Here is a 25572-nt window from a genome sequence, read left to right as displayed (position 1 = left end):
ATGTCTGGGCGCCTGGTAATCAAACACACATGTCATTTGATAACGATAAATTCGCCTAGCGAGTGTAAATATCTTCTACAGAATCGACGCGAGACCACTATCTATATCCTGGCTGATCGGTTGACAATTAGTTTGATACGGTCGTTCGTTCCATCAAGAACAATGAAGACGGTTTATTTGGCTGCTGTTGCTAGTAAGTAGAGTCGAGTGCACTTGCCGGTTTACGCGCATCTTTATCGCGTATCCTCCTCTCTCGATATTGTAATTGTCGTGCCTTAATTAGTGCACGTGGTAACTGACTAGGAAAAGTCTCTCTCTCGAGAGATGTTGACCAAGAATGGTAGACCAGAAGCGCTTAATCTTACCAGGTAATTTGGCAATGATGTCGTATGGCCTTTTCTTCGGCTGGCCATCGCCGTCGCTGCCTCCTCTGTTGGAACCGGGCAGCCACGTGCATTTGACCACAGAAGAAGTCACATGGGTCACGTCTCTTCAGACCATAGGTGCAGCCGTTGGCGTGGTGTTCTCCGCTTCTATCATCAACGTGATCGGTAGGAAATGGACCATGCTTCTGACCGCGGTACCGGGGGTGATATCATGGCTGATGATCGCTTTCGCGACGACGGCTTGGGTAATTCATTGGATCTCTTTGTTTTTAACCGACAAGACGTTTTCAACGCCAAGAGTCTCCTTTGTTTTTTTAACCGACTTCAAAAAAGGAAGTTACAGATTCGACCCTTATGTATTTTTTTTTATGTTTCTCCCCGCATAAAGCCGGGAATCCACCGGCAAGCTAAGCTATGCTATGCGATGCTATGCTACGCTATGCTATGCCATGCTGCGTTTAAAAAAAATTAGCTTCAATACATTCTTATGGAACCGTTTCCACCAAAAGCTACGTTAAAACATAGCATCGCATAGCATAGTTTACAAGGGAACATCCTGAACCCGGGAATTCAAAAAATTCTGAAACTTCGTGAATTTGTAGGGAATTTCCCCCTGATTACAACGCGATTTTTGTTTGCTGCCCAAATTCACTCTAAGGGGGTGTAATTGACCCCTGAAAATCCGGTTATTTTCCGATTTTCTGTTATAACTCGTGAACTGTAAAGTATTTTTTTTTGCCAAATGATAGATCTAATTAAAAGAAGTAACAAGTGTATACAGTGTATACCTCAGTATATATTTAAAGTATCACTTCTGAGCCAGAAAGAATCTCACATGCAAAGGCCTGAAGGTCTACGGACACAAGGTGACCAGTGACTGGACACCTAACAAAATCAACAACAACGAGACTTACCTTGAACTTAATGAAGAACTTAGTTGAATAAACAAGTACTGTGTAAATTGTAACGTGAAAGGAGCGTGACATTTTTCGTATGATATGAGCAGTTTTTATTCACTGGGGGGTGTTTATTCAAAGGACAGGTCGCTCCGAATCAGGTCCGTGACGGTTCAGTGGTAAAAAATATAATTTCCGTGACGGTTCAGTGGTAAAAAATATCATTTCCGTGACGGTTCAGTGGTAAAAAATATCATTTCCGTGACGGTTCAGTGGTAAAAAATATCATTTCCGTGACGGTTCAGTGGTAAAAAATATCATTTCCGTGACGGTTCAGTGGTAAAAAATATCATTTCCGTGACGGTTCAGTGGTAAAAAAATATCATTTCCGTGACGGTTCAGTGGTAAAAAATATCATTTCCGTGACGGTTCAGTGGTAAAAAATATCATTTCCCTGTTTTGGAATGGAACAGTTCACACTTCTCAGTGTCAGTTGTTGACACTGAAATTAACAGACTACAGTAAATCCCCGTTATGAGCCCGACGAACGAGGCTGGCGGCGGGCTCATAGCGGGTAGCGGACATGATTTCGCGCGGCCAGTGGCTGTGTTGACTGTTTCGTTTCCTCTCGCTCGTTGTCGAGTTCTCTCACTTTCGTCCGCAGGCTACCAAGAAATGGTGGGGATAGTCGCCGGGCTGTCAACGGGAGGTAAAAACGAGCTCATAACGGGGATTTACTGTATTCGCACTGACGGCACTGAACCGTCACGGAACTGATATGCGTGCGCAGACACAGCCCACGCGAAGATGTCTTAAAATCGGTGGTTCACCGTTTCTGTTCAGGAATTGTTCGTAGCTAGATTCTTCTGCGGACTGAGCAGTGGCAACGGATTCGTGTCCGCGATGATGTACACAGGTGAAATTTCTCCAGCCAACATACGGGGAACATTGACGTGCATGTTACTGGTATCCGCGAAAATCGGGATGGCCCTGGAATGGACGATCGGTCCGTTCCTATCCATGAGAGACCTCGCCCTGGTGTCTCTGTCGATGCCGATCCTCTTCGTATTGTGTATGGTGTGGCTGCCCGAGTCGCCCTATCACTTGATGCGTCGCGGGAGGCACCAACAAGCGATCAAAGTCCTCGCGCAATTAAGGGGTACCACGGACGTGTCCGAAGAGGCGGGCGCCATCGAGAAATCCGTGAAAATCGATCTGGCCAACGACACTGGATTGTGGGAACTAGTCAGCGTCTCTGGAAATCGCAGGTGCGTGCTTTTATAGAACTGTAGGGACTTCCCTTGCTATAAGTGCGCTGATTCTTCGACCCAGTCTCTGCGATCGAATATCAGTGAGATATTTTCTAGCTGCACTACTATATACATAGCTAAGGTTACCATATTTCTTCACCAGCAAACCAGGATAGGTAAAAAGAGGAGAGAACGATTTTTTTTTTAAAAAGAGAACTTAGGTACTTTTATTGTAGTGGTTAAAAAATGACATACAATGAAAAACACAGTAGGTAGTAATTACAAGTATGGCAACGATCTACTTGGGAGCCAAGTCATCTTAATATATAAAACAGAAAGAGTTTGTGTGTTTGTCTGTCGCCTAAAAACTTTCGAACGGTAAACTCTGGGGTCACGGAATGTGTCCAAGCTCATTCTACCTAGCTAATCCAGATGAATGTGACTATTTTCACAAAAAACCCGCTTTTCGAATTTCACAAATTTATAAAAAAAAAACGGTTTTTAAAACCCGGCAAACCCTACTATACGAGCATTTGGCTGGCAAGGTGGTATTAGCATACATGACTAGCAAAACCGCCAGGGACAAGAAAGAGACAAGAAAACCGGGACGAATAGCACCCCTATATATAGGCTGTGTCGAATAGCACATCAGCAAAGTCTAGGCGAGATTTCAAGTGCCCGCTGATAATTACATATTTTAATTAATCCTTTCCACCGTCATTCATTTTTTACAGAGCGCTGATAGTGGTACTGGGCCTCTTCATCGGTCAGCAGTGGAGCGGTAGCATGGCTATACTCTCCTATGCAGAGCTGATATTCAACGCGACCGGCAATGACTTCGAAGGGAAATATGTGACCATGATAATGGGCGCTGTGCAAGTCGCGTGCACCGTATGCAGCACGAGCGTGGTGGATCGTTATGGGAGAAGAGTGTTGCTGATGACCTCCATGGTAGGGACCACCCTGTCTACCACACTCGTTGGCTTGTTCTTCTACCTTAAGAGCATCTCAGTGGACGTCAGCGGGATCGTCTGGTTGCCAGCCACCGGAACGATACTTTACATCGTCACCTACGCCTTAGGGCTGGCTGGGCTTCCGTTCACCATGATGAGCGAGCTGTTCCCTACGAACGTGAAAGCGCTCGGCAGCACGATCGGGATAATGTGCTCTAATTTCGCGGCCTTCACCGTCACTATGTCTTACTACAGAATCGCAGCTTACAACGGCGAACACACTGCATTCTGGGTGTTCGCCGCGGTCAGCCTTTCGGGCATCGTTTTCGTGTACTTCTACGTACCCGAAACGAAGGGGAAAACGTTGCAGGAGGTGCAACACCAGCTGCACGGTGAAAAGGTGTCAAACTCGTCGAAGCTTCCTCGGTAAACGTAGAACCGACTGCCATGTACCTATATTGTAAATGCGACTAGATAATTTGCAAATGTCTACTTTAGAAACGGCTAAAGTATGTTGGCAAGATAAGGGTTAGTATTAAATTAGAATAAGAACTGTTCTGATTCTCATCGATAGGCTTGTGAATATTTTCCATAACGCTGATTAGGATATGAGATTAGGGTAATTACGAAAGACTCGTTTCTACTGTTCAGTAATTGCCAGTGTTACATATTCGGTAACGTATTGTTAACATTAGTTTAATAGGTATACATATTTTCCATCATAAGTCAATTAAGTTTAAGTATTCCCTTCAGTATTCCCACATAATTGATGCATTATCATCTTCACGTGCGCGTGATTACGATGCTTTCAGCAAACTTACTCGCCGTGATCATCAGCTTTCACTTCGGTTAGTCGCTTCCGTTATCAGGACGCTTAGAGGGACCAAGTTCGCCCATGAACATAAACATCCACGAACTGTCTTGGATGGTTTCCGAACCTTAATTGGTGCAATCATCATCCTGCTCATAGGAAATCATATTGTCATTCGTAACTGGATGGTAGAGACACCTCTCCTGTGGCGCTAGAATTCTGCTAGGTTCGACGAGCGCGTCAACCTCGCTTAGGTATTACAGTAAATCCTCGTTATAGCCCCGTTTTTACCACGCGTAGTACACCCGGTGACTATCCCCACCATTTCTTCGAATCCTTCGATCGAGAAGTGAGAGAACCCGAGAACGAGCGAGGGGGAACGAAAGAGTCGACGGCAAATCCGTGTCTACTGTTTCGGTTCCTCTCGCTCGCTCTTGGGTTTTCTCACTCGCGGAATTGGCCGCACGGCATAGTATCCGCAACGCGTTGTACGCCCGCCGCCAGCCCTGTTCGTCGGGTTTAAGGGGTCATGCTCAGTCAGGAGGCCGAAAAAAGGGTGGTCTTTCGAAATTTTTTACCCAAAAGCTATAACACATTTCTCAAAAAATCTTTTTTCCTTTCAAGGATTGCATCTAGTACTGTGCATCGTAATTTTTTCAGTTAAAAATATTTATCAATAACTAAGTTATGGTCCATCACTCGAAGGTTCTCTAAAAATAAGGCTTCTGCGGTGACTGTTGCTCGAAAGTCGATCATTTGAAATAAAAAATTCAAAAGAATTTACTTATTATATTATATTATCTAGTATTTGAACGAAGGATTTCTCGAAGTATTGATTTGGAAAAAAATGGCTGATGTTTAAAGTAAAAGTTTCGATTTTTATCATAAATCATGCCTGATTTTCGTCAATTAAAAGAAAACTAAGCATCGGATAAAAAAAAATAACTTAGTTATTGATATATATTTTTAAATAAAAAAATTAGGATGCACGGTACTAGATGCAATCCATAAAAGGAAAAAAGATTTTTTGAGAAATGTGTTATAGCTTTTGAGTAAAAAATTTCCAAAGACCACCCTTTTTTCGGCCTCCTGACTGAGCATGTCCTCTTAATATTAACTCTTTCGGTACCGCGTACATTTCCACGAAAGTGTTTTCAACTAATTTTTTATTTTTCTTTTAAACTATTGGAGATGTCGACTAAAGTCGGCGCTAGGAACGACGGCTTGTTCCGTGCCGCCGGATATATTCGGCCCTGCTCCACGCAGGTCGTCAGATGGATGCCGGATATATCCCGCGCTGGTACCGAAAGGATTAATAATGTTTACATTAATAATGTTTACTCTGCACCTAATTTCAGTGTGCAGCAGAGTTGGGCATTATTCGAATAAGTTTTTTTTTCGAATACAAAATTCATTCAAATAATGCCCAACTCTGTTATAACTTCCGACGAAGAATCACTATTTTCTCGCAACGCGCAGATAACGAAATCTTCAACGATTATGAGGATAAGTCCTCCACGCACGTCACTCGAAGTGCTAATGATGCTACGCGATCAAGGTGATAATGCAATCAGCGATACTGTTTCTTCGCGTTGTGTGCCGCTGTCTCATGAATGTGATATTTTATTCAGCCTCCATCGGGGAATTCCGTCGTCGCGCGGAACGCAGATGAAAAATGAAACAAGCGAACGTGAAATTTCCTTACGGACGAAGCTTTTCCCCCTCGTCCGTTTTACGACGTGTTTCCTCGCGGCTGTCCGTTTTATGTTCCGCGGGCACGGGACACGCTCAGCAATGTGTCTGGGGCTTTTCCTCTTAATGCCACAGCTTCCGAAGGGAACTCAAGTACCTTAGTAATCGATTAATTTAATTTATAGATTGTGGCTCTTACACCCTCGCGTGCTCGTACGATATTCCTCGCTCCGGTGCTGGGAAGATTTTTCCCAACGTGGAGGCAAGATCCTCCTCGCTTGTCCCAAGTAATAGCGCATCGTTACGCGCCTGGAACATATTCGCTATTAAATTACAGCGTGTAGGTAACAACCCCCTCTCAGAGGGTGCTAATTGTTAACGAGGCAGAGTAGCAAGCATCGAGGTATACAGTAGAGCCTCGGTTATCAAAAAGATGACGAGCGATTGTTTATTGCGTGATAGTATTTACAGACTGGAAATTAAATAAAAATTGAATAAAATTTTAGATTTCTATGGTCATATTAAATATTCTTTTCTCTCTATTCGTGCTTCGTAATATTTTAGAATTATTTTTGAAATTAATAGCGTTTTCGGCATTTAAATTTCTTTTACCGTTTTCCAATAATCGAGCTTCCACCGTACCATGAACATCGCGCGAATGTACGGTGTTATTTTTAACTCGTACGCCATTAAATCTCTGTTTGCAAATGAATTAAACAACTGGAATATTTAACGAACGGTCGGGGATCGTTAATTATGCACATATATCCTTATATCCTGTTGAAATTTAAATGGAATATTAAATTGAATTTGCGTTGACGATAAAGTAATGATAATTTGCGTGTGTTTCACTGATTACGAGAGAGTCGAGATTTGCCAGCTGTGCTTAGGTTGCATAAACCACTGTCTGATCCACGCCGCTCGTTACTACTGCCACTAATTCACCGCGAGCTGTTACCACTGACAGTGATCATCTCCCGACGATGATCAGACAACGCATACAAGCGCTTCATGCGAGCTTACGTAATTCAGGAGAAAATCGTTGCGTCTAATATTGACAAGCGTGAATGATTCTAATTGAAACACGAAAGTTTCATTGAAAACCGAAAAATTTTCTTAGTTTTACCTTCTTCTTTTAAAGAATACGTACTCCATTTGTTACTTACGATTCCTACTGTGCAACGATTTCTCTCTCAATGATATTTCTCAAAATATAACTGTAAAGATGTATCACAGAATTTGTGGGCGAAGCGTGTGCTTGACAGTGTCATGAACGACTGCTTGAATTAATCAGTGTTGGTTGCACAATCACTCGATAATTAACTACCAGCGAGCTGCACTGGTGAATATTATTCGTCGTTTGATTTGTGTTGTATAAGAAAGTGGGACTTCAAGTATCATTAATTCATTCAGTTTCTTTAAAATTCTAAATAGTCCTAGCACAATACCAGGGCCGGCGTGAACTTCTACGGGACCGGATTGCAAAATTGTGCGGGTCTAAAAAAAACGGGTTTATATGTTTATACTTCGAAATTTTGTAATAATAAATATATCTGCATAGATTGCCGCAAAATTTATGGTGAGCTTTTCGTGGACCGAGGGGTCTTTTAAAGAAATTTTGTAATAATAAATATCTCTGCATAGATCGCCGCAAAATTTATGGTGAGCTTTTCGTGGACCGAGGGGCCTTTTAAAGAAATTTTGTAATAATAAATATCTCCGCATAGATCGCCGCAAAATTTATGGTGAGCTTTTCGTGGACCGAGGGGCCTTTTAAAGAAATTTTGTAATAATAAATATCTCCGCATAGATCGCCGCAAAATTTATGGTGAGCTTTTCGTGGACCGAGGGGCCTTTTAAAGAAATTTTGTAATAATAAATATCTCTGCATATATCGCCGCAAAATTTATGGTGAGCTTTTCGTGGACCGAGGGGCCTTTTAAAGAAATTTGTAATATTAAATATCTCCGCATAGATCGCCGCAAAATTTATGGTGAGCTTTTCGTGGACCGAGGGGCCTTTTAAAGAAATTTTGTAATAATAAATATCTCCGCATAGATCGCCGCAAAATTTATGGTGAGCTTTTCGTGGACCGAGGGGCCTTTTAAAGAAATTTTGTAATAATAAATATCTCTGCATAGATCGCCGCAAAATTTATGGTGAGCTTTTCGTGGACCGAGGGGCCTTTTAAAGAAATTTTGTAATAATAAATATCTCCGCATAGATCGCCGCAAAATTTATGGTGAGCTTTTCGTGGACCGAGGGGCCTTTTAAATAAATTTTGTAATAATAAATACCTCTGCATAGATCGCCGCAAAATTTGTGGTGAGCTTTTCGTGGACCGAGGGGCCTTTTAAAGAAATTTTGTAATAATAAATATCTCTGCATATATCGCCGCAAAATTTATGGTGAGCTTTTCGTGGACTGCGGGGCCCTTTAAAGCGTGGGGCCGGGTTTCATAATACCACAAACTAATTAAAAATGCTCCCTGACTCTGAAACTTCTTTGAATTATTCACAAAGAACCTCGATCGTCGATACCGATCTACCGAAGAACTTGCTAATAAGCAAGGAAGTAATAACTTTCATTCGCAATGAACACCTCGATCGCACGTTATCGCGAATGATGAATGTTCAGGCTGATTAGTCTTGATCAGAGCTCGTTTCAAACGAGACGCATCCTGATTTACGTGCCCGCGTCCCGTATCCATTTACCGCGCTCGATACATCAAAATTAAGCAGTCAGACGTAAAGGAGAAACGTAAAGGGCGAGGGGAGAGGCGGGGGTGCGTTTTGTTTGATGGAAGGTCCACACGAGATTCCAGCGCGAACAAATTGAACGTAATGGAATTAACATTGAACGCGGGAAATGGGATACCGTTCGGTTGCTTGTAGCTCGTATTAATTAACATCCGAGTAATCAATGCCGTTACGTACAGTGCGAACTGCGAATAAATTTGTCGGCGGGCGCATACGACTGGCACTCGCGTTTGCACGTAAAAGATTATTATATGTACCTACACGATATTGGTTTACTTGTACTTCACGTGCACGCTGCAACTTAGCCTGTACCGATCTGTTATTATTATTGCCTGTAGCGCAACGAAACGCGAGCCCTGGATCCTTCCACGATCTCCGATATGGGCCAAAGAATGCACCATTACACTTGCACGATGTGAGATAACTGAGAAATAGAATAAGAAAGTCTGATCTGCATGGTAATTATAATTAGGGTAGATGTACCGTTTCTAGCCATTGCACTGTTTTTTGGCCATGTGCATAATCATCTTATTTTTAAATTGCTTTCAGATCATTACTATGTGGAGAATTTCATATATATTTTGTTTAGTACACCGCCAGAAATATAAGGTTACATTTATTGCTTACACGGGAAAATATTATATTTTTTAAGAAGTGGCCAAAACTGGTACAATACCTTAAAGTGGCCACAAATGATGCATCTACTCTAGTGGCTGGTTATACACGTGGATCGAATGGGTAAAAATTCGGGTGAAAATTGCAAAGAATTTATGGCACACTTTTGAATCATCAAGCAGGGATTAAAGGAGTTAAAATGATAAGTGGTTGAATTTATAATTAACTAGCTTTACTACTCGGCTTGCTCAGAATTTAGATTCTGTTTTTATAAAAAAAAAATTATTTTCTTCTTGTGAAAATAGTCACATTCATCTGGATTATCCAGACATAATGGGCTGAAGCACATTTAGTGATCCCAGAGTTTATCGTTCGAAAGTTTTTAGGCGACAGACAAACACACAAACATATCGAAGCTTTCTGCTTCATAAATTAAGATTTTTTAAGACATAGCATTTCAGATTTAGCATTTGGGCTAATAGAGTACCTAAGCCACGAGCAACACCTGAACATCTTCCTTGGATCTGAAGACACAGAAAAACGTGTGGAATACAATTTACATTAGATTTAGAATATTAGAATATTCCACAGTTTTTAATCGAATTGCGCACGTATTCGCATTCCCAGCATATCAAACCTATCATCAAGTCAATTTGATTAAAAACTGTTGAATATTCTAATATTCTAAATCTAATGTAAATTGTATTCCACGCGTTTTTCTGTGTCTTCAGATCCAAGGAAGATGTTCAGGCGTTACTCGTGGCTTAGGTACTCTATTAGCCGAAATGCTAAATCTGAAATGCTATGTCTTAAAAAATCTTAATTTATGAAGCAGGAAGCTTCGATATGTTTGTGTGTTTGTCTGTCAATTTGATTCATCCAAATGGAGCTCCACACTCTTTTCACGCACTTCCAACTCCAAGCAAGACATTCAAGCATTCCTTTTCCTGTGCCTCAGCCTGTCCGCTGCTGCAAAATAAGTGTTGCCGGCCTATCTATGTACACGTCTATTAACAATTAGAACTGTTCGGAAAGAGGCCGTTATCTTAACGTGTTCACCTTCGACGTTGGCCAGTAAAGAGACTCCCTTGACAGAGAATATTATTTATCGACGTAATTATGTTTGTCGTAAAACGCAACACACCGTTTCCTCGTGAAGCTCGTGGAAGCGTTCCAAGCAATATCACGTAGCAGCCGTGGCCATGTCGAGCGCGAGACTTTACGCAGTTACTTTCGTGGGTAAGAGGAATTATACATGTTCGATTTAGTAGCTTGGGACGATAACGAATGTTACGCGAAGATAGTGAGCCTGGCGCAGTTCACCGCGGGCATGTTCCTGGGATGGACGTCGCCCATGATACCGAAATTGATGGCCGAGGATTCGTCCTTCAGAATGACCATGGACGAGGCAGCTTGGATGGTGTCTTTGCTCAAGCTCGGAATGGCGTTCGGTTCCGTCTCCTCGATATTTATTCTTCACCTCATAGGTAGAAAACTCGCGATACTGCTGGCTATTATACCTACCGTCTCCGGCTGGTTATTGACGATATGGGACACGTCGATTCTGGTTTGTATGCTGGATATTATAGACGGATAATTTTATTGAAGTTTTGGAAGCCTGGGGATATAGAAATCGCTGTTCTCTAAACCAGCGTTACCCAACTGGTGTCCCGCAACTTTTCGTGGAACCCTAAATTAAAGAGTCCTAAATTAGAACCTTGAGCTCAAGAGTCCTAAGTTGGAACCTTAAGGGTCTTACTAGTTAGTAGCAACCTATTTCTTACTTCTCACACCAAGCACGCTTCCTTCAAGTTCCTAAAAATTGCTCCAGAACAGGCAGCAACGAAACAAGCGCACGCTTATCAGTTTTATCGTTTGCAGAACCTGTACGTGTCGCGTTTCGTAGGTGGCACAGCCAGCGGCGTGATTTTCACGGCAGGCAGCATATACGTGATGGAGATCGCGCCTCCGCAAGTACGCGGCGCTCTGGGCAGTTTCTTCGTGTTAATGGACTATTGTGGTAATCTCCTGGGCTACGTGGTGGGCTCTTTCGCCACCATGCAAGAGTACTCTTACGTGGCGATGTCCTTCGCGGTGCTGCAGTTCCTGATCTTCATGTGGTTCCCGGAAACTCCGTACTATCTGCTGCGCAGAAAGGATTACGGGGCCGCCGTGGACTCTCTGATGTTTTTGCGCGGAACGGTGGACATTCGCGGGGAGATGGACGCGATTATGAGATCTGTCGAGTGCGAGCCACGGGGCAAGGGGGTGGTCTCGTCGAACCTTGATCTACTTTTCCAATCAGGTAATGAACAGTTCTCGGAAGCATCCTCTTGTCTATCACTCCATTCTGCTAATAAGGGAAGCTCGCAGAGTCGAGGTTGTTGAGATTCAAATTTGGTTATTTCACTTACAGAAGAATTTAAACAAAATTTCCCTCGAAGATGAAAGCTTACTCGCGCTCATTCTTAGCAGAGCAACTGTAGGGATAGATTTTTAAAATTCCTGTATTCGGGAGCCACGGAAAAAAGAGGATCTCTATCGACGGGACTTGAACCCGCGATCTTTCGAGTCTAGGGATTGAAAAATTATCGACTTTTTCAATTACCGGTAATTCGGTAATTTTTTTAATCAAAACCGGTTTACCGGTATTTTTTTAAGGTATTGAAAATATAAGAGTAAACATTACAAAAAAATTTTTTCAACTCTAATCGAGCATAATAAAAAATATATGGAAATAAAACTAGTCTGAACATAAAATATAAAACGATATAACACAAAATAGATATATTTGTACAACTATTGACAATACTTATTAATATGGATCGTCACCACGAAACAATGAAAAGAATTTTAATCTAGAGACAAAAAACATAATTCGTCTAAACTTTGGTCTCCTGATCGCTACCTAATTTTTGTACAAAATAAACCAGTCACGAAAATACGTCCATTTTTTGATGACTTGAATCAGATTTTTAGTTTTCTTTTGGATCAGAGTTGGTTCTGCATGAGATACTTCGGTTTTCGTCTTTATTAATAATTGAAGTGTTTCTTTTCACTGATAACGTAGTAGCTGTCGATGGAATTAATGAACGCATATATGCGCTACATTGCTATATGTATTTTACCGAATTATCGGTAAAAATTTGGCGAATTACCGGTAAAATTTTGGGGTATTTCTCGCGATTTTGTATTGCAATCCCTATTCGGGTCCTCTGTTTACTGGCCAGCCGCCTAACCAACTCCACCAAAGTCGATCCTCCGAGGTCTATTATTCCGGGCTCCCCCTTGTGGGGATTCCCGATCCCACGCAACCAAGTATTTTCTCCTCACCACCTTTCAACATTCCAGACGGAAAGAAAGCAATCCTGCTCGGTATCTGCGTGATGACGATGCAGGCCTTCTCAGGCTCGATAATCCTGTTCGCGTACGCCCAGACGATCTTCGAGCGGATCCACGACGTTCCCATGGAGGAGTCGCACATGAGCATCGGTCTAGCAACGGTGCATCTACTTTCTTACCTCATCTGCATCCGCCAGGTGGATCGTTTGGGAAGAAGACCACTGATGCTCGTCTCCACTGTGGGTGTCATCGCCTCCAGCTTCCTCTTGGGCGTTTACTTCTGCATGCAAGAGAACGACCTAGACGTGGCGAGCTTTAAGTGGCTGTCATTCGTGGCACTGCTGCTCTACATGGTTAGCATATCCCTGGGCATGGCCAGCGTGCCATTCGTCGTCATGAACGAGATATTCCCAATGTACGCGAAGGCGACCTGCGTGAGCATCTGCTTCTACTTCAATTTCCTTTGGTCGTTCGTGATGGTTCGCGTCTGGAGCTTCGTAGCCTTCGAGCACAGCATGTTCGCTGCTTTCTGGCTCGTGTCTGGACTGAACGCTTTTGGGATCCTCTTCCTGGTGTTCCATCTCCCAGAGACGAAGAACGAGTCCTTTCTGAGAATCCAGGAGAAGCTTGTTAGCAGGATGAAGAAGTGATTAATGAGCCTGCGATACTTATAGCCTCCGTGGACTTAGGCTCCTGCAGCTAATGATGTCACGGGTTTCTACGAATACAACTTCTACCTTGTGCTACGTGTTCTATCTTCGTTAGGAGTTCGATGACGCACCGATGGCACCGTATTTGTTTTACGTCGCGGATGAAGCTGCTTGCAAGCCTGGCGCAGCGCTACAATCGTTTCGCAAATGGGCACGGCTCAGGCTCGAAAGTTTCCAACAGTTTTAAGCAGGTAGTGAGGCGTCCAGTGATTTACGCCATTAGCTCCATTGCCGAGCGGCGACTAGGCACTCCGTTTGGAAGGTGTCGCGAATTAAAGTGGCCGATCGTCTGCTTGGGATGGAACGTTACTTAAGGAGGAACACCACTGTGACAGCCAGAAAAGTAAGCCATTTTTATGAATTTTTTTCAGAAATAATATACAGTTTTCATAGAAAAATTTTATTACCTACCTTTAGTACGCTGTCTTAAGAGACTATACAAAAAAAATAAATAGGGAAACATCCATAAATTTTAATATATTAATTAATCTTTCAGACCCTCCACGCGAGCTGATCGAAAGTGTAACTACGGAACAGCAGGTCCGAAATCAAATTTTTTTTTTTTTATAAACTATATGAGTGTAGTTCCCGTTGTACATACGGATTCTTTGATTGAGAGCAAATTTTTTTAAATACACTCGAAAAACTGTCCATCTTATTCGCGGATTTTCGAGACTTTTCTTCTAAAGCGCACCATTTTTACAAAAATAATTTGGTTAAGAAATTGGTATGTACAACGGAAACTACACTCATATAGTTTATAACAAAAAAATGAAATTTGATTTCGGACCTGCTGTTCCATAGTTACACCTTCGACCAGCTCGCGTGTGGGGGTCTAGAAGATTAATTAATATATTAAAACTTATGGATGTTTTCCTATTTATTTTTTTCTATAGTCTCTTAAGACAGCGTACTAAAGGTAGGTAATACAATTTTTCTATGAAAACTGTAAATTATGCCTGAAAAAAAATCTTAAAAATGGCTTACTTTTCCGGCGGTCACAGTGGTGTTCCCCCTTAACACTATTCCTATCGCGATCGATCTTTAGCACAACTTATATTTTTTAATATAGAATGAAGATAAGAGCCAATTTGACAGTATAAAAACATAATTTCTTTTATTCAGAAGTATGTCATGTACATACGTATATTTGAGGAAAAGTCGTGAAGTTTAAAGGCGATTCAATTACGCTGTATATAGGAAATTCTAATCGAAATTTAAAAAACGGACATTTGACCGGTCGTGGTAGGAATAGTGTTAATTGTGTGCTCGTTAATCGTTTTTGGAACAAAATGTTGTAGAAGTTTGTATGAAAATATTTTTTGCTTTTCAACTATTTTAACTACGTTATTTATTTTATTTTTCGGAGTTTCTGCGGCATTTTTTGTTATTGCATCCGCAACCAAAATCAAAGCAACTATTTACTAGGTGTCTTTGTTTCAGAAATAACTGCGACCTCGTTTAAAAAACCACATAAATTATTTATTGAAAATGTTCGAACAGCCTTTTAAAAGTCCTCTCCAGAATCTATACAAACAGGTACTGAAACACGATTCGAGTTTACAATAATATACGCGCTCGAGGGCACGGAAAGCCTGTCAACCGATAATCGTAGGGAAACACCCGCATCGGTGTTCCATTCGATTGGAAGCGCACGCTTAGTTCGATTAGGGTATTTCTCATCGCTGGAAAAGAAAAACCAAAGAGCTAGCATCCTTTCTCGGCGGGTGTGTTAATCAAGTGAATTGGTGTCGAACACAGCATCCACGAAGGACCGCGTGGGAAACAAGGGGGGGGGGGGGCACGGTCGTTCGTCGCTCGAAAATATACTTTCGTCGAAAAATGTACAATAGAAAAATACGGTTGATTAGCTTCGTCAGTCGCAGGAATTAATTACACGCGCCGGGTACGCCCCCGATCACCGTGAAGAAGGAAAGACGTTCCGTCCTAATATTACACTTCGTCCTCGGACAGCTTCGGGAACTCGGACCGTACTCGGTCTGCGAAGTTGCCGAGGGGCCGTTGAAGAGTTGAAGATCGTTGCTTCATTATCGCGACGACGGGATCGTCATCCAACAACGGGGAGCGTCAATATTGATCGGCGACCGCGCAAACACTGGTCATCAGATTCGACTCGATCGGAGTCGATGTTGCCTTCTCCATATGCTCCTGTTCTCGCATCAATAAGGGAGGCTCCTCCGTTTGCTCTCTGGCGGGCGTTACGATGGCAATCGCACGCAACTACCCTCGTCTCGCCTGAACCACGACGCGGACGTACCGGGCAGCGATTATTCGTCCCAAGTTCGTTTGGATTTTTCACGGGAACGCCCACTCGTATCACGATAACACGAATAATGTACAATTAACGATATTTGTTCCCTGGCCTGGGCCATTTGTACGTTCCATTAGCGTAAAAGCTTTCGCTTCTGCCGTTTATCAAACTCATGATTCGCGGCTACGTTCGTGTCCCCGAACCTTCCATTAGCAGAATTTTGGAAAATTCATAATAACTGGAAGTGAGCCGCAAGACGAGTCTGCTGAAAGGATTACCATGTTCCAGCTGGGTAGGAAGAATGTGGTGGCTGGCTTTGTGCTGGAAAGCTGTTCCCTTTTTCGTCACTAACGACGACCTTGTTTCTTTTCTTACCACCTGTAACTCCTTCAGAGAATTTCAGTAATAGGTAATATTCAAATCTCCCAATGCCTCTCGATCTTCGTTACCATATTACATTCCACTACAGTAGCAATTTCAATATCTCCAGGTCACAAGGGAAGCTCGGTTACTCGGTTACTCGATTACTTAAACATTCCGATTTTTTTGACACTGTGCAGGTCTGTAGAGGACCTCGATAGAAGTACCAGGCAATTTTTTGTTTGTGCCCGTTTTTGGTTCTTTCGGGTGAAAACACCCTATAAAGGTTAATGAGTGTTTCCCAATTTTCCAGTATATCTTGGAAACTATAGTAGGCACAAAAAATTGTTATAAAGAAAATTTAATGTTTTTTTATTCTGTATAAATCTATGTAATTGATTTCTTTCAAATTTGTGGTGGGGAACATTTTTCTTTTTAAATTACAAATTTTAAGCAATTCTATCACACAGTTTTATAGAGCCTAAAAAGCCAGTTTTCATTGTAATAATTTTTTTATATCTACAACAGTTTTCAAGGTAAGTATACAGGAAAGTAGGAAACCACACATTAACCTTTAAGTGACATTTTCGCCCTGAAGAAAAATTGCCAGACGCTTCTATCGAAGTCCTCTACAAACCTGCACAGTTTAAAAAACAATCTGAGTTCTCCGATTTTTTACCGATCATCCCTTGTCAGACAGTCGCCTAAGGAGACGACCGAAATCGACCTATTTAATCATAAGCGTCCGCCACGAAGCAGCCATCCGTGGCCCATCAATTCTCTCGGGTCACCAAGAAACGAGCACCGATTTCTCCAAAGTTCGAATGAACCTGTTCGCCTTAATATCTCATTCCGATCGACTTCGAGCGGCAATCGCTGCTCCCGATGACAAACGGCCGAGCAAAGTGGCACTGCCGCAAATTCGATAAGTGTGTCGCCGGGGGAAGTCCGACGGAGGGTTGATCGCCAGATTCTATTAGTTGGAAGTAATTCGTGGAGGGAAACTGGCGACGGACCAAATTGCCCGGCATCGACCATCGCTTTGACCGGGAACCAGCACCGAAGCACGCCGTTTGCTTTCGATCCGGCGGCTTCTCGCGTCCGACAGACGGACTTCTGCGCGACAACGTCCCTTCGAGGATAAATTAATCATCGGGTCCGCGGGACGTTCGGCTCTTTCGGCCGGCGAAGAGGCCGCTTGTCATGAACGTGGAAAATTTACGTAATCGCGGGGGGCCGCGGGCTCAGGTGTGGGGGATCCGGAGGTTTTTCTGGAACTGCAGGGTCTGGTCGCTCGCCGCGTGCTCGTCGAGCCTCGAGGACGATGGCATCTCGTACTCCGTTTCCCTTTTTGGCACCAGCACTGTGATCTGGCTCTCTGAAACACGCAGTGAACGAACAACGGCTCGAATAGGTGTCGATTCGGTTAATCCTCTCTCCTGGGGTCTGTGTTATGGAGAGAGGATGTTTAATTGTTCGTGGATAGAGTGTTGTAATGGGTTTAGAAGAGATTTTGAAAATGAACATCGAGAGATTACACTGCATTCCACATTAGAGCATGCCTGTTTCGCGCAGGCACGACACTCGGGAAGCGTTGCTAAGCTCGACTCCCCACTTAAGGGGACTAGGCAGTCGAAAAATCGATTTTTTATTGCATTTTCCGAAAGTACTACTCTTTTCTGAATACAATGCCGCTTGGTTTATAGTAAAATTCGCAAAATTGTAGATTTGACAGCTAAAAACGTCAACCTACAGCGTCGCCTTTGCCCAGAAACTTTAAACGCGTTTTTCTCGAATATTTTTTTCTCTTAATTTTTTCCTGATTGCGAGCGAATTGAGGTTGAAATCGACTTGGAAAAAATTACAGGACGTGTAGAACATGTGTCATTTCGGCGCAAACCTCTCATATGGTCCGTAAAAATTCGAGATTTTCATAAAAAAAATTAAGAAGTCACCGGATTTTTTTATAATAAGAATTTTATGATAAGAATCTTTGTGGGTGAGATAAAAAAAATCACGATACTAAGGGTTGAAAGTTTCTTCGGTAGAGTTGTGTTTATGAGTGAAGAAAAGCTTGCTCGAGCGAAGTGGGCTGGAGATGAGGATAACAGGATTAAGATGTAGAATAAGAGGAATAGGATGGAACAGGTGGCAACGTAAGACAGTGGAGAGAAAGCATGGAAGCGAATGTTAAACGCAGTTTACAAGAGGGGTAAATGTGATTTTAGGATCAAAGGCTTGCTCTTCGCGCTCTTGTGTTACGAAGGTAAGGCTGCGAGCGTTACTGAAAACTTGATTTGCATGTGGAGTTGCACAGAGGCCCTTTAAGAGCGGCTGGCCACCCGGCACCTTCAATTAAAGCATGTACAGCTACCTGTCTGTTAAACTTTGGATGCTTTTCACCTCAACCATTTTTTCTTAAATAAACAAACGTCCCTCAAAGAACAAACCTTTCGTGGACCCTTAGACATTATCGCCTACAGAATTCTTATAACCCTTCACCGGTAACGTTCCACTTCCTGACATAAACGGTGACGCGAAGTCTCACAGACTTCTCTTTAATAATTTGACATTTTCAAGCCTAAGTTTATTTTTAATATATACTGCAGTTGTTAGTGATTTTATTACATATTTGAATCACTATAAGTAGCCTTCATGACACGACATATTGTAAAATAATTTCGAATGAAAAGAAGGAAAATATAGGGGAAACTATTCTGCAGGAGTCGTCCAGGCTCGACGTCACCGGTTAAGAGTTAATCATCGAACGAATTCCAATCAAATTCACGTGAAACAGGATTATTAACTCGGCGGGAGGCGCACCCCATATTGTAACACAGGTTGTCGCTACTGGGTGAAAATACCCAAAATTGAAACGTAAAAAACCACGGTTTCAGAATATTTTTTCTTTAACTTTGTAATTTTTATGTTAAAGTACAGTGTTTTAAGAATCAATAAAAAATTATGAAATATCTTAAAATCTTTATTAAAGTTCTTTAAAAAATTGCAACAAAAACTCAAACAGTCTTCATATTTTCGCAACTAGCGCATCTGTTTTTTTATAATTAATTTTACCCAGTAGCGCCTTCAGCCGAGTTAAGGGAAACCAATCAAACATGGCACTTTTTTCATTAGACGAATTAAACCTTGAAAATGGAATAGTTTGACCACCGCTAGGGTCCATTTTGTTCCCTAATTGCATTCAAACACACCTCGGCACAAGCTTCTAAATTAAGTTCTCATCTTTTTCAAGAAGTAGCTAATACTAATAACGAACCCAAATGAACCCTGCACCCATCAGGCGAGGGCTAAGCACTGTTTGTTCGCGTTTACGTGGAGAAACCCGACTTCCCTTACCACATTTCCTCTTCTGGCACTCGGGCACCGTGTCTGGGAATTGGACGTGTTTCCGAGGTGCTCGAGCAGGACTTTTCTCCGAGAAAAGTGTGTTCGGACCCGCTGTTGGACTCTGGGTCGGCGTTGCGGTCGCTCTGGTCTCGGTGGTGGTCGCTGCTCGTCGGGAGCTCAAGCAGGACGTGGCGGTCGTGGTTGTCGGCTGGGTCGCGTACCTCACTGCTGGAACCTTCAAAGGGCGCTTCATAAGACCCATTTTATAATCGAATCTCAAGCATCGCGGGGCACAACGGTTTCTCAGTAGCCGAGCTACCGTGCTTTTGTTTGGGACACTTTGTGCTTTGGACTCTTTGAGAGGGGAGCCTCGACAAGTTTCGAGATCGGTGGAAGGGTTGTGCTGTAGAATTTACAGTGCGTGGAATTAAAAAGAAGATTGGAAATATGGAATTGAAGTGGTTGTATAGATGGATAATGAAGTTCTCGAAGTAAATCTGCGCTCAAGTTAAAATTTCCCACCCTGCGTATTAATATACATTGCGCTGGTCACGCAAAAGTGCGGGCTGCGACGTCCTTCAGCTGCCGGACACGTGAAATTAAAGTGCACGCAGTAAGGAAAACATAATCCTGCTCCCTTGAATATTTTTCTACACAGTTCTTCTTCAAAATAGATGGAGTCAATTTCAAAGTGCCCGGGAAAAAGTAGAACTTTCCGATTGCGTTGCACGGACTTCGTAATGGGTATATACAACGCGCAGTTCAAGCATGAAACACGAATCTCGATCATGAAAACTTTACTTTTCTTTATCTCCCCGCACTGTATAATGTAGAAAGACACAGAGTTTGGGGAGGAAGGTTCAAGAAAGGGAGTAATATTTTTTTAGATGTCGTTGATTTTATAAAATTCGATATCGTTCAGGTTTCCTTGGATTGAAGCGCGTGCTGGGCTGGGATGTTACACGAATTGCATTGAATATTACAGGTGGAAACAGCGATATCACTAATCCTCGCGTCTGTCAGCCCAGCTGACGTTTATTGCAGGACCTTCGGTTGCGAAGGACGTCGCGGCGCCGAGCGCCCTTCGAAAGGGAGCTAATAACCCGTGCTCGATCTATGTATCGATATCCATGTATAACTTAATCAGCTGCACAATCTATATTAATCAGAGTCTGAGGGCACGATCGAATTCGACCCCTGAATCCATGCGCGTGTCATTACACGGGGCTACCGTGTTACCACGATTTGATGAATAATTTAAATCGAAAGAACCCGGTGCGTGATTGTTCGCGGTCTTTAATAAGTTATTACAGCTCCGAGTCGTCGCGTGTGGCTGGAATTGAACGTAGATATATGGAGAGCTAACGAGGCGATATCTCGATACAAGTGAAACCGTGCATTTGGTAAATTAAATTGAGACACTTGGTGTTTGTGAAAAGTAATATGAACAGTAATGTGGAGTGAGAATATTTTTTTAAGAGAAATAATTTGCCTACTATGGAAAGAAGAACTTGTTATGACTGTACTCTATATACTCGATATACTCTCGACGATTTCGAAATAAATAACCTCAGAAATATCAGTTAGGCACAGTGGCGGATTTAAGGAAAAAGGCCCAGGTGCAAAACGTTCTGAGGGGCCCATTTTTTCTGGAAAATGAGGAGGTAGTTTACTAAAAGGGGTAAGTGTACAGAAAAGTATAGAAAAAAAATATAGTGCTTGGATAAAATCATAATTTGTTTTTGAAGACTGGGCCCTAGGAGGGCCTTCTGAGCAGGGGCCCATTTTTCGGGAAAATAAAACGGTAGTTTACTGAAAACGTGTTCAGTGTAATATTACAAAAAAATATAGTTTGGATAAAACCATAATTTTTTTTTGAAGACTGGGCCCTAGGAGGGCCTTCTGAGCAGGGGCCCATTTTTCGGGAAAATAAAACGGTACTTTACTGAAAACGTGTTCAGTGTAATAATACAAAAAAAAATATAGTTCGGATAAAACCATAATTTTTTTTTAAGGGTGGGGGCCTTTCTAGGCAGGGGCCCAGGTGGCAACTGCTCATCGGCCGCCCTGTTAAATCCGCCACTGGTCAGGTACTTCATGCCGATCAATTCTTCCTGTATCATCAGCTGAACTAAATATATTGAGATGGTCAGCTTCTACCCCTCGCGAGTTTCTATATCGAATTACCCTGGGCGTTATCATCGCGATAACACGAGTTTACCTCGAGTTTACCTCGAAACATGCAGCTCCCTCCGCGAAGCGTAAATCAGCAACGTTTAATTTAGCGATCATTGCGCGGATACCGTGGTAGGCACAGCTGATCTCATAAGAAGGGTCAGAACGGTCCCTAAATTCCTGGGATAGGGATCCGGGAGGGCGCGTCTTCGTATAATTACAACGTCAATCCGAGGGAAAAGTGTAATTTGACGGGGCATCTGTATTCGCGTCGCTCCCCTAGAAACGATTGGTACCTGACGCTCCATCTCGGGCAGCCAGGGATTAATATCGAAATTACGAACGGGAAGGAAGCGCCGGCGTGTATTGTGTGACGCCGAGCACAGGGTCGCGTAACGCTCGTTTGAGAGACTCGCGAAAACGACGCAGCCTGATGGACTGGAAAGGATGCTTCCATTTGGATAACAAGATTGGGCGACATCGATACCCTCGAGACCCAACCTTCGCCGAGGACCCCGATTTCCGTGGGAAAGCAGAGTTTCTGGGGACGACCGCGGCGGGAAATCGAATCTCCATTGAGCAGGATCTTGGCCACTTTGGATCATAGTAACCGTTAACTAGGACATACTGGGAGCAACTTTCCGCGGACAATGTTCGTCGTCATTGTCTGAAGCGAGTGTTACGCGTGTCATGAGTCTTATGTGGTTTAACGGGGCCGCGTTACCACAAAAGAGGCATTGGGCGCAGGCTGGGGGTCTCACTGCCTATGGGGCCACGTTTAAAGATGTGTATGAATTTGCAGGTCCAGCTCGAGCCATTTTTGCGTCCCAGACGAACTTGCGAAATTGTGCCCTTTATTTGAGGCATTGAGAACAAAAACGGACTAAGCCACATTTTTTTAGAAATTGAGTTAGTAACAGTAATGTATTCTAATAGATTGTACTAATCATATAAAATAGGAAAGATTGTTTTTTTACCAATGTGGGTTAGTCATTTTTTCTTCTCAATGCCTCATTCATACGTAATACATTTATTCGAGCTTCTTGATTGCCTTACTCCGAATTTTTATTCATAGCCTAAAACATTAATAGTAGGTACAGCTTGTGATATTTCATTTAAAAGTTTGGTTTAAAAAATGAAAGGACCATTTTGCGCTCATTGGCAACTCTGAGCCCTAGGTAATTGTTTAATTTTGCCTATAGGGACGAGCCTGGGCTGCGAATTTGATTAATTAAAATAGACTTATTCTTTTGAGGGCTCATAATGATCCTCCAACTGTATAAATACGGCCCTGTGGTTCAACTTATTTCGCAAGAAAGCAATGAAGTCGATAATAGGTGAACACGTAGACTGTCCTGCGAGAAATTAAGAATGATGCACTGAAGTTGAAAATGTTGGGAAATTTTAGAGCTGCGACTAGGAAAGGGGTCTACCATCCTCAACCCCCATTCACATTCTCCCCATCCCCTTGTCAACTACCTCTATTCTCCGAAACTGAAATTAAAAGAGTTTCCTAGTCTTTGGAAAACTTATATCAATCTCTTAGGCGATTCGTCGAGACTCCAGGGGACTATTTAGAAAAAATTGATGGGAAAATATGTCACTCTGTGGATTCTTTCAATCCCATTGCTTTCATATTGTCTCGAGCATGTCCTATTTCTGCTCAGGAGTATTCTTTTCTTTCTTTCCTCGATGTAAAACGAAGGATTGCTAAACTTCTTGCAGTGGCAAGAAAAGTACAAATTAAGTTAATTAATAAGTCATCAATGTTAAACTGTTAGGGTGTCCCTAGTGCGTAGACCTACGTGGCGCCCAGCTGCCTATATTATACACATCAAGAGTTGAAGAATACAATTAGTACACTTAACTTTTCGTCCCTTAGCCCGTTCCTGTTTCCGTTGAGAGACTGTCAGAATACTGACCCTGTATTCGTAGTCATCCGCGGCAGTGCCGCGACCAGCCATGTATTCTTGATACTGGGAGATCACGCACAACAGGGAATATATCTGAAGTAAAGGATACGTAGAATATATAGCCCACAATCGGCGCCTCGCCATCTGATAACGCAACACATTCTCTCTATCTGCACGGCTCGTGATCGAAAATAAAACTCGTGTCAGATTTACGAGAACGAAACGACAGCATAACGAAGAAGCATGTATAAAAGAAGAACGAAAAAAAGGGAAAAAACAAGTGAGTCGTTAGATCGCTTCTGCCGAGAATGTCTCGTTTAACTCGCCCCGGAAAAACGTTCGGGAACAATCGAGGAATAATCTCGATGCTGTCCAGAAAATGTGAACGAAAAACGAATGCCAAAGTCATAGGTATAACAGGTGGAAATCCCTCGGCGTGAAAACTCGCCGAAGCCACGCAAGGTGTTAACACGTTCGCTGCGGGATTCAATTTTACTAAATTGTATTAAAAAATTAGTAATTTTGCTCCCTCACTGTTATAACCGTGCAAGAATCGTTAATAAAGATTCAGAAAAACTATAAGGTAGCTGGTAGGTATTACTTAGAATTTAGAGCAGATTTTATAATTTCGTTGCTGCACCACAAAATCTGATATGGAACGGCAGTGGGGCATTCAGACAGGGGGCCAAGGGGCCTTGGCCCAAAAAGAAGGGGCTTTGTAAAAAAGGGAAACTTTAATTCTAATAATAACTATTAGAATTAAAGTTTAAAAAAAAACTTAAAAAAAACTTTAATTCTAATAATAACTATTAGAATGAAAGTTTCCCCTCTCTGAATGCACCACTGCCGTTTTATATAAGATTTTGTGGTGTAGCAACGAAATTATAAAATCTTATTAATTATAGAATATTATAACAATATTCTTTAAACTAACAATACGGACTTTTGTACATCTTCTTATGAACTTTGAGGTCTAGTTTCACCCCTAAATTTGCAAATGGTCCAAAATAAAAAACACATATTTGTTATTTTTTGGTCGCCTAAAACGTGTCCGAAACTCAAAGCAATCGGAGGCGGACACCTGAATTTATTGTGAGTATCCCCCTCGCTCATTCGCCCCCGCAAGAACATAAGCACTGAAGGAGATAATGATCACTTTCTTTCGAAAAGCTAGTGTATACCCCATACCGCAGCGAACGTGTCAACATCTGCGCCTTCAACAAAGTCGTGAACAAAAATAAGTTGCAAGAATATCAGCAGACATCCAGGTGACTAACCGTAAAAAGGCGAACGAAAAACAGCGAAGCGGATGCAGTTCGAGCATTCAGAATTCAGAGCTTTCGTATCGATTCGAATATACTCACGTTCAGGCAGAGGAGGAAGAAGTTTAGCGTATATAGCATCACTTTCGTCGGGTCGAAAGTCGACTGAAACAGAATCGTGACAAAATTAAACCACACTCGATCGAAAGGGTTAAATATCCAAGCACAGCGACGTTCGTTAATTTATTAATTTATTTAACGACTAATAAACCTTTGAATTACACAACATGCCAATACAAAGGAGAAAGAGAACCAGAGAAAACAGAGCGTATAATAAAGGTACATAATAAACAAAGTAGTTTCACCCCTGACTACTTGCAAGAAATCAGAAGAAACTTTGTTTAAATGCTCATTAAAAATGAAACGAGGAAAATTCGAAAGACAGGTGTTTTCGAGACAAAATGTTTACAAGGGAAGCTTTTGCCCACGCGTGGGTTATGATCGGTTTATTAATAAAAAAACATCAGTGGCACACACAGGGGGTGTGGAGCCAAGGGGGCGTAGCACCCCCCAAAGAAGGAAAAGGAAGATTAATATAGCCACGTCCGAAGTAATTCAAGAGCTTTGTAAAAATAAAGAAATCTGGATTTTATTCTTTAAGTAAATTTTATACAACCACCAGCTGAATTTTGTTGAATTTGCATTAAAAATATTTTTCATCCCTTCAACTCGGGTCCCCTCAAGATTAAATCCTGAGTGTGCTATTGATAAACATCGTCGGCAGGACACGTAGCTCGCAAAAGCGAAGCTTCAAGCCGAAGGGAGCAC

General features: G+C 42.3%; 2 protein-coding genes and 1 long non-coding RNA gene across 6 annotated transcripts in view; 1 reads left to right on the top strand and 2 right to left on the bottom strand.

Moving 5' to 3' along the window:
• The first annotated feature begins 53 nt into the window (after positions 1-53).
• LOC143372995 (uncharacterized) lies at positions 54-14901 on the top strand. Its single transcript, XM_076819733.1, has 9 exons — positions 54-193; positions 369-631; positions 2126-2550; positions 3267-3911; positions 4298-4484; positions 10522-10597; positions 10667-10929; positions 11244-11667; positions 12714-14901. The coding sequence occupies exons 1-9, from the start codon at positions 163-165 to the stop codon at positions 13352-13354; spliced, it is 2955 nt and encodes a 984-aa protein (XP_076675848.1). The 5' UTR covers positions 54-162; the 3' UTR covers positions 13355-14901.
• LOC143370510 (uncharacterized) lies at positions 4014-7500 on the bottom strand. Its single transcript, XR_013085650.1, has 3 exons — positions 7115-7500; positions 5739-6297; positions 4014-4266 (listed from the first exon to the last, which is right to left on the bottom strand). It is a non-coding gene; the product is annotated as an uncharacterized LOC143370510 (long non-coding RNA).
• Positions 14875-25572, bottom strand: part of LOC143370472 (uncharacterized) — a 51201-nt gene continuing 40503 nt past the window's right edge. For 2 of the 4 annotated variants that reach the window (XM_076815632.1, XM_076815650.1), the window contains 4 exons: positions 24847-24909; positions 23438-23575; positions 19404-19629; positions 14875-17424 (listed from right to left, as the gene is read on the bottom strand). In XM_076815632.1, the coding sequence (XP_076671747.1) occupies positions 17291-17424; positions 19404-19629; positions 23438-23575; positions 24847-24909 (561 nt within the window). In that variant the 3' untranslated portion in view covers positions 14875-17290. Of the gene's footprint in view, positions 17425-19403; positions 19630-23432; positions 23576-24846; positions 24910-25572 lie in introns of all 4 variants that reach the window. The other 2 variants (XM_076815640.1, XM_076815660.1) reach the window with 2 other exon arrangements.

The sequence above is a fragment of the Andrena cerasifolii genome, chromosome 1 (assembly GCF_050908995.1).
Source record: "Andrena cerasifolii isolate SP2316 chromosome 1, iyAndCera1_principal, whole genome shotgun sequence".
In the NCBI taxonomy this organism is placed as follows: Eukaryota; Metazoa; Arthropoda; class Insecta; order Hymenoptera; family Andrenidae; genus Andrena; species Andrena cerasifolii.
This window is presented reverse-complemented; position numbering and strand designations above follow the sequence as displayed.

Excerpts from the sequence above, each read along its gene's own strand:
- LOC143372995 (XM_076819733.1), top strand. The coding sequence starts at position 163 with ATGAAGACGGTTTATTTGGCTGCTGTTGCTA. Across the intron at positions 2,551-3,266 it reads AGCGTCTCTGGAAATCGCAG|AGCGCTGATAGTGGTACTGG; the intron begins GTGCGTGCTTTT and ends CATTTTTTACAG. Across the intron at positions 11,668-12,713 it reads TGATCTACTTTTCCAATCAG|ACGGAAAGAAAGCAATCCTG; the intron begins GTAATGAACAGT and ends TCAACATTCCAG.